Consider the following 10,000-nt stretch of genomic DNA (forward strand, 5'->3'; position numbering starts at 1 on the left):
CAAATGATTATTATTATTATTATTATTATTATTATTATTATTATTATTATTATTATTATTATTATTATTAATCTACTCTCTAGAATGGCCATCTGAATAGCAACGGTGGAGGAATTCAACTAGTTAATTACTCGGAAGTACTTCCATCTGTAAGTGAAGAAGCAGGAGTTGGTGGAATAGCAGGTGGAGGAGGACTAGTAGGAGCGGGTGGTGGAGGAGGTAGCGACAGGCAGCACCAAATCCAGGCACAGCAGAGTCAGAGGTCCTCCCCGGTCATAGGTTTCATCAAGGGCAGTAACGGCGTTGCCAACCCCATCAACGGGGGCTCTTCGCCACCGACACCCTCTCAGAACCTGGTCAACGCTAGCACGCAGGTCGCGTACCCTGGTCCCCAAGAAGAGAACCGCCGCTTCTCGCAGTGCTTCAACAACAGCCTGACGAATCAGAGCTACAAGACCTTCTCTGGCTCGGTACCTCTAGCCCTCCACGTCAACTCCAGAAGCAATGGAACCACTGGAAATGCCACCTCAACCATCCCTCGGCTCGGCATACCAGTCGACCCTAGTCAGTACATCATGCCCCCGCGAAGCCAGGCGTTGCAAGGGGCCCTGGCGACCCACGTTTGAAACGCCCTAGTGTAATTTATTTAGGGTTTATCTACATTGTTGCTTTGAGGATGCTTTCGGGACTCCTGTCTGGGGGGCGGGTGGATAGTATCGGCCAGACTAGGATGAATTCAGCTGGTCTAGTTATCAGTCAAAGACTTCCTGACCGTCAGAAATGTTAGCGATTGACCATCCTGTAGAGGCATTAAAATTCTCCAAATGTATCTATATTTCAAAGGTATAATCTTGGTTAATACTGAGACTTTATCAGATTTTATTCCAATTTCATGATGTTATTTAATGCTAAGAATTTCATCTGATTTTATCCCAACTTCATAATGTTATTCAATAGTAAGATTTGATCTAATTACATCCCAACAGCAGTCAGTCCTGAGATGAAGTGATTAATATTGAAGACTAGCAGATATATGGGAAATCTATCTGAAAAAAAAGGCCTTCAGATTGAATGATAAAATCTATGAGTGAATTTCCCCCCTCAGGATATACCCGAAGACCCAGAAGCGCGTTCCTACCATGGTGCAATAGTCGTAAGCTTTCGTTTTACCCGTGAACTGGTGTTACACAAGACGTGCGTTACGCAAGACTGACGTTACGCGAGACCGCCGGTGCGCAAGACTGGCGTTCCGCAAGACGCTTGACGCAGCTCATCAGAACCAAAGTGATATGCCAATCTAAAGTAACTACCAAGACAATTTGTCAGCCCTTCTTTAAACTATACTTTTTTTTTACCAAAAAATAATTTCTTTTGTGTTTAAACGAAAATTATGTAAAACTTTGCAATGATTTAATTGGAGAGCGTCCCCTAATAAGTCCTTAAATGTTATTCTGCTTTTATGAAATCATGAAACAAAAAGATAACAAGAAAATACCTAGGTATTAGGTCTCTAACCTTTAGGAAAGAGGGAAGGACACAAAAAAATTTTAATTCCTAATTTAAAACTAATTTTATTATCATTATTATTATTATTATTATTATTATTATTATTATTATTATTATCATTATTATTATTATTATTTCTTTTTTATTACCTTAAAATGTTATCGTGTTGAATAACAGAAAATTAACCAAGCTTATTATTATTATTATTACTATTATCATTATTATTATTATACAACTTTAGGCTTCTCTCGTATAATAACCTAATCTTTGGATGTCGTTGCAGAGCAATACCACCGTTTTCTGGTGGAAAAATTATGTCTCGCTAAAAACCAATAGTTTGTAATATTATTAATGTGTCTTACAATCAATGTTTCATGGCGTACACATTAGCGGTATTTTTAGAGTATATCTGTATTTGCTACGTCATCATTAGAAAGTCCATAGAGTGTCTATTTTAATAATTAAAAGTTACTAATAAAATGCCGTTATGCGATTTATAATCATTATAATTTTGGTTGTTTTGTTCTACATCATTATTAATAATAATAATAATAATAATAATAATAATAATAATAATAATAATAATATTATTATTACTATTATTATTATAATAATAATAATAATAATATTATTATTATTATTATTATTATTATCATTATTATTATTATTATTATTATTATTATTATTATTATTATTATTATTATTATTATAAGCTAGGCTATGACCCTAGCTGGAAAAGAAAGATGTCTTCGATGGCTGCTTTTCACTCATCCCACGAGGGGAAAAGAGGGTTTCACTGCCTGAAAGTTTCCTTTAGCTCCATGAAGGGAGGAGAGGGTTTCGCGGCCTGAATGTCTCCTCTGGCTCCATGAGGGGAAAAGAGTGTTCAGCAGCCTGAATGAATGTCTATTCTGGCAGCATTAGATGAAAAAAGGGTTCCGCAGCCTGATTGTCTCCTCTGGCTCCATGAAGGGGAAAGAGGATTTTGTAGCCTGAATGTCGCCAATGGCGCCATAGTGTGATAAATGGGTTCCGAAGCCTGATTGTCTCCCTTGGCTCCATGAGGGGAAAAGAGTGTTCTGCAGCCTGATGGTCTCCTCTGGCTCCTTAAGGGTAAAAATAGGATTTCACAGCCCAAATGTGTCCTTTGGCTCCATGAGGGGAAAATATGGATTCACATCTTGAATGACTCCGAAAAAGGTTTACCAGCCTGAATGCCTCCTCTGGCCGCATGAGAGAAAAAAGAGGGTTCGCAGTCATAATGGTTCCTCTAGCTTCATGAGGAGAAAAGATGGTTTCACATCATGAAACTCTCCTAAAGATGTTTCACAGCATGAATGTCTCCTCTGGCTCCACGAGGAGAAAAGAGTGCTTCACAGCCAAAATGTCTCCTCTGACTTCATGAGGGGAAAAGAGTGCTTCACAGCCAAAATGTCTCCTCTGGCTCCATAAAGGGAAAATAGTGCTTCACAGCCTAAATGTCTCCTCTGCCTCCATGAGGGAAAGGAGGGACTTACGGCGGAAATTTCTCTTCTGGCTCCATGAGAGGAAGAATGGATTTCACAGACTGAATGTCTTCTTTGGCTCCATGAGGGTAAAGGAGGGCTTCATATTCTAAATGTCTCCTAAAGAGGTTTCACTGTCTGGATGTCAACTCTGGCTACATAAGAGAAAAGAGGGATTCACTGCCCGAATATCTCCTCTGGCTCCATGAGGGAAAAGATGGTTTCACAGCCTGAATGTCTCCTCTGACTGCATTAGGGGAAAAGCGGTTTTCACATCCTGAATATCTCTTTGGGAGGTTTCACAGACAGAATGTCTCCTCTGGCTCCATGAGGGAAAAAGAGGTTTTCACAGCCTGAATGTCTCCAAAAGAGGTTTCACAGCCCAAATGTCTCCTCCGGATCTATAAAGGGAAGAGAACGTTTCACATTTTGAATGTCTCCGAAAAAGGTTTCACAGTCTAGATGTCTCCTCTGTCTCCATGCAGGGAAAAGATGGTTTCACATCCAGAATGTTTCCTAAAGAGTTTTCATAGCCTAAATGTTTCCTCTGGCTCCACGAGGGAAAAGAATGTTTCACTTCTTGAATGTCTCCTACGGAGGTTTCAAAGCTTGGATGTCTCCTCTGGCTCCATGAGGGGAAAATAGGGTTTCGCTGCCCAAATATCTCCTCTGCCTCCATGACAGGAAAAGAGGGTTTCACATCATTAATGTCTCCTAAAGAGGTTTAACATCCTTAATATTTCCTCTGGCTCCATAAGTGGAATAGAGTGTTTCCCAGGCTGAATGTTTCACCTAGATCCATGAGGGGAAAGAGGTTTTCACAGCCTGAATGTCTCCTCTGGATCCATGAGGTTAAAAGATGGTTTCAAAGCCTGAATGTCCTTCTCACTCCATGAGAGGAAAAGACTATTTCACACCCAGAATGTTATCCCTGGCTCCATGAGGGGAAAAGAGCGTTTCACTGCCTAAATGTCTCCTTTGGCTCCATAAGGGGAAAAGACAGCTTCAGATGCTGAATGTCTCCTCTGGCTCAATGAAGGGAAAAGATGGCTTCACAGCCTGACTGTCTCTTCTGGCTCCATGGAGGGAAAAGAGTGTTTCACTGCCTGAATGTTTCTTCTGAATCCATGAGAGGAAAAGATGGTTTCACAGGCTGAATGTCTCCTCTAGCTCCATGAGGGGAAAAGACGGTTCCACAGCCTGAATATCTCCTCTCGCTCCATGAGGGGAAAAGTGTTTAGCAGCCTGAATGTCTCGTTTGCCTCAATGACAGGAAAAGTGTCTCACAGCCTGAATGTCTCCTCTGGTTCCATGAGGGGAAACGTGAATTCACAGCCTGAATGTCTCATCTGGTTCCATGACAGGAAAAAAAGGTTTCACAGCCTGACTGTCTCATCTGGCTCTATGGGGGGGGGGGGGGAGAGGTCTTCACAGCCTGAATGTCTCCTGTTGTTTCATGAGGAGAAAAAGAGGATTTAGCAGCCTGAATGTCTTTTTTGGTTTCATAACAGGAAAAGAGCATTTCACAGCCTGACTGTCTCTTCTGACTCCATGAGGGGAAAAAAGGATTCACAGCCTGAATGTCTCCTTTGGCTCTATGAGGGGAACCTCTGGCTCCATGTGGGGAAAAGAGGGCTTAATAGCCTGATTGCATCCTCTAGCTTCATGATGAAAAGCGAGGGCTTCACAGACTGAATGTCTCCTCTATCTCCATCAGGGGAAAAGAGGGTTTCACAGCCTTAATGTCTCCTCGGGCTCCATGAGGGGAAAAGAGAGCTTCCCAGCCTGAATGACTCCTCTGGTTCCATGAGGAAAAAAGAGGGCTTTGCAGCTTGAATGTCTCCTCTGGCTCCATGAAGGAAAAAAGGCGTCTTCATAGCCCGAATGTCCCTTCTGGCTCTAGGAGGGAAAAAGAGTTTCATAGCCTCAATATCTCCTCTGGCTGGCTCCGTGAAGGGAAAATATGGTTTCGCAGCCTGAATGTCTCCTCTGGCTCCATGAAGAGAAAAAGTGGTTTCACCACCTAAATGTCTCCTTTAGCTCCACGAATGGAAAAGAGGGCTTCACAGCCTGAATGTATGCTCTGGCTCCAAGAGGGGGAAAAGAGGGCTTCAAAGCTCAAATGTGTTCTCTGGCTCCAAGAGGGAAAAAAAAGGGGTTTCACAGCCTGATTTTCTCCTCTGGCTTCATAAGGGGAAAAGAGGGTTTCACATCCTGAATGTCTTCTCTAGCTCCATTAGAGAAGAGTGTACCGCAGCCTGAATGTTTTCTTTGGTTCTATTAGGGGAAAAAAGGGTTGCACCGCCGGAATATTTACTTTGGGTCCAAGAGGGGAAAAGGGGTCTCGCTACATGAATATCTACTTTGGATCCAAGAGAGGAATAAAGGGTTTTAAAACCTGAATGTCTCCTCTGGCTCTATAAGAGAAAAAGAGGGGTTCACAGCCTGAATATCTGTTATGGCTACATAAAGGGAAAATATTGTTTTGCATCCTGAGTGTCTTCTTTGGCTTCATGAGGAGATAAGAGGGTTTTACAGCCTGGATGTCTCCTCAGTCTCCATGAAGGGAAAATGCAAATTCAGAGCCTGAATGTCTCCTCTGGCTACATAAAGAAAAAAAGAGGGCTTCACTGCCTGAATGTCTCCTTCGGCTTTATGAAGGGTAACGAGGGCTTCACAGCCAGAATGCCTCCTCCGGCTCCATGTTGGGAAAAGATGAATTCATATCCTGAATGTCTGTTCTAGCAACATGAATAGAAAAGATGGCTTCACAGCCTGAATGTTACCCACTTATTTTTAAGTTTCCATTAAACATCTTTAATGCCGAATGTTGACATTCTATAAAAAGAATATTAATGATCAAATCTGATACGCCGTGTTCGATTCTTTGTCACAGGTGATATCACTTCTTTTTTATTTTGAATGGGTAAATCTGTGATACGAGAATAGTTATGGATTATTTTCCTTTTTTTTTTTCTGTTAACTGCTATGTTGGAATGTCCCTTAAAAACACATCTCTCAATTTTTACCTTTTTCTCCTATAATGTCTTCCTGATTAGTTATATATATATATATATATATATATGTATGTATGTATGTATGTATATGTGTATATATATATATATATATGTATGTATATGTATATGTATATATATATATATATGTATATGTATATGTATATATATATATATATATATATACATATACATATATATATACATATCAATATATATAATATATATATATATATATATATATATATGAGTGTGTGTGTTAGATGTATCGATTAAGTGGAATTTCTATAGAAACAAATCATATAACACTCAATATCATTTTGATCTCTTTTGGTTCAACATAAAAGAAAAAGATATATATCGTCCGAGACGGTTTTGAAATAGTAAGTGTTTAGATTATTTACAAATATCACGAAGGAGACATTGCCTATCAGATGAGCAAAATTCTAAGATCACATAATCCTGCAATGAAGAGTAACAGGTATCAATCGCTCTGTTTTTTAGTATCAAAACAAGCAAAGTATAATAATTTTGTGTTTCTCTCTTCAATAAAAAATCTCACACCCTAAAAAAAAAAAACTTATTTCCTGAAATTTATTAATCAACTGAAATAAATTCGTTTCTGTGAAAGTCATATGAGTTTTTGCATCTTCAAAGATTATGTTGAGAATGTTAGTGATGTACTGTATTCTTCATCCAAAGAAGAATACTTTATATCGAAACAGGATATTTGAAGTTTTATATTTTGCAATATTATTTTTCTTGTGTATTGCATATCTCTGTACATATCAGGACATTTGTAATTTTTGTATATATGCTTAAAGTTGTAATAAATATTTTTGTACTCATATTGCTTTCTATATTGATCCAACTTCATGACTATCAAGGTTTCGGAAAAAAAAGAGGTAAACATACTAATCTTTTAATGGTTTTTGGAGGAAAATATTCTATATGAAAGAGATAAAGCTTTCCACACTGAAGTTAAATCTTCGGTTCCATGTGAAAAGTAAAAATAATATATTCATAGGTAACATATAAACAAGAACAAGAACAACGACAACAAATGCAGCCATTTCTAGTACAATGCAGGAAAAAAGACCTCAACATGTCCTTACTCCTGTCTGGGGGTTTAGCCAGTTGCTATCAACACACTGGCCTGTGTGGATTGGAAATGGAAGGAGTTTTTTGGTCTAATAGCCCACAGACAACCAACCTAGTATGGGTGTCCCTGAGTTGGTATCCCAACTCAAAAAGGGTTTTATATATATATATATATATATATATATATTCATCGACAGCCTTGCAAAGAGTTTCTACTGTCCATTAGTCTTATATTTCGTTGTTTCTGACTTTGATATAAACTAATGCATTATTTATTATATATATATATATATTATACATATATATATATATATATATAATCATCGTCTGCCTTACAAAAAGTTTCTATTGTTCATTAGTCTTATATTTCTGTTTATTTCTGACTTTGATATAAAGTAATGCATTATTTATTATATATATACATATATATATATATATATATATATAAATATATATATATATATATATATATACATATATATATATATATATATATATATAATCATCATCAGCCTTACAAAAAGTTTCTATTGTTCATTAGTCTTATATTTCTGTTTTTTTCTGACTTTGATATAAAGTACTACATTATTTATTATTATATATATACATATATAACATACATACATATATATATATATATATATATATTAAAAAATCTATTACTCTATATTCAAGTCAGAAACAAACAGAAATGTAAGACTAATGGACCGCAGAAACTTTTCGTAAGTCTGACGATGAATGTTGAATAAGATGGCGCGGCGGTCAGTGTCGCATGTATATTTCAGACTAGAGGAAGAATCAAAAGCCTAGAATTAGTGTGACAGATTGTTACACAATGAGATTGACAGATCGACAATCAGAAAGAGGAAGAAGCTCTAGCTAATTCTAAATTATCAATTAAATTTCTTACTCTCTTTGGTGCTAATCTTTTATTTTATTTTTTTTAATTCAAATTCTATTTTTATGGTGTTTTCTGTGATTAGACTTGATTGGTTATCAATGGCCACCAACTTTATCAAGCTAAGACCAGCGAGGACCAGACAATGGCTGTTGATGACTCAGCAGGTAGGCTTATATGGTCCCCCAAACCCCGACAGTATCTGACAAGGATGATGAATTACTGGAAACTATAGGACTTGAGTGTGTCTCGAACTCTCGCCCAACAAAATGTAAGACATGGACATTTCGAAGAAGCTCCCACGACCATGATACTAATACATTTGCTGAGAAAGCAAAAATTAATACCCATAGGGAAAAATTCCTAAAGGATTTAAAAAGGAATGGTGAAAGAGCACACATTCACTCACACAGACACATAACCTGTATATATACATATATATATATATATATATATAAGTATATATATATATATATATATATAAAGAGAGAGAGAGAGAGAGAGAGAGAGAGGGGGGGGGGGCGGGTTTGTTGACGCACAATAGTATGTATGAATTTGCGTATGTATACACGTGCACTTAAATATGCGTGTAATTGTGTATATTTGGATGAATAAAAGAGTAAAATATCGGAGAATTAGATTTCTTTGAATGGATGAAATCAACATTTATGCATAATAAGACATTAAAATTATAGTTGATCCTTTTTAAATTCTATATTTCATATAAGGTAAAATATATGTTCAGAAGAAAGCATCTTTAATGTTGGTAAATGCTAAGAAAAATCCATTTGTCTAATGATTTTCAAAAAAAAAAAAAAATTAATATTTTCAGCTATTGGGAGAATTATTACACTGCAAATATGATAGGCTTCTTCTTTCCTACAGTTAATAAATTTGGGGTCAGTTTCCTTATGCAACCTCTGCAATGCCTTCTATCAAAGGCATCCTCTTTCACCAAACTTCTTTACTTATCATCCTTCATCTTCTATCGCATTCTAATTATCTAATTCCCTCTCGATCCTCCCATTCTAACAGGTTCCCCCGAAGCTGTCCTCCCTCCCTCCTCACTATTCATCCCCAACGTTTAACTATATAATTGAGATTATAAAAATCTTTATGAAAAGATATCATATGTTCAAATGATACCATTTGAAACGAGACAATTCATTCCCCTTTGGAAATACATATCCAGGGCACTTTCCCTTTGTACAGTAGCATCACTGCTATTTTCGTTTTGTTTAAAGGTAATGAAATGTGGATTTAGGATACCGCAGAGTTATGTCAATATACGATCTTCATCAATATAGCATATTGAGTTCAACTTCAGATGGTAGGAATTGACAGAACAAATAGATGAAACAAACAGATATTTAGAAGCAACATCTACCCTTCTTTCTCTTTACGCCGTTAACTCAACCCCCCCCCCTCTCTCTCTCTCTCTCTCTCTCTCTCTCTCTCTCTACGTATATATATATATGTTTATATATATATATATATATATATGTGTGGTGTGTGTGTGTGTGTGTGCGTGCGTGTGTGTGTGTTAAATATTATGTATGCTCGTATTCATTGATTTTTCCTTTAGAAATCTGTCCCTAAGGATTATGAAAATGAAAATGTTTTCTTATTTTTTCTTATCTAAATTGACAGTTCAGACTCCATACCTTTCCCCGTTAACTGATATCATATCTTTTCAATCTTGTGAAGATGAAATGTCTTGATATAATCATAATACAGTCGGCGCATACCATTTTCTACCATTTGATTATATATTAAATGCCTGACATTCGATATGAACAGTAAAGGTTTATAAAACTTGGGTAATCATGACAGAGAGAGAGAGAGAGAGAGAGAGAGAGAGAGAGAGGGGGGGGTTATAGATACAAAAATTGTTTGAAAATTGAAGATACTTTGATACAAGAGAGAGAGAGAGAGAGAGAGAGAGAGAGAGAGAGAGAGAGAGGGGGGGGGGTTAT

At 37.1% G+C, this 10,000-nt stretch overlaps 1 protein-coding gene across 1 annotated transcript in view; it reads left to right on the top strand.

The window, feature by feature from the left end:
- The window catches only part of LOC137627387 (irregular chiasm C-roughest protein-like), a 129,156-nt gene extending 127,624 nt beyond the window's left edge, over positions 1-1,532 (top strand). The window contains exon 14 of the mRNA XM_068358471.1: positions 84-1,532. Within this exon, the coding sequence (XP_068214572.1) occupies positions 84-626 (543 nt within the window). The 3' untranslated portion in view covers positions 627-1,532. The remainder of the gene's footprint in view (positions 1-83) is intronic.
- Positions 1,533-10,000: the final 8,468 nt, after the last annotated feature.

This window comes from Palaemon carinicauda, chromosome 35, assembly GCF_036898095.1.
Source record: "Palaemon carinicauda isolate YSFRI2023 chromosome 35, ASM3689809v2, whole genome shotgun sequence".
NCBI classification, from domain to species: domain Eukaryota; kingdom Metazoa; phylum Arthropoda; class Malacostraca; order Decapoda; family Palaemonidae; genus Palaemon; species Palaemon carinicauda.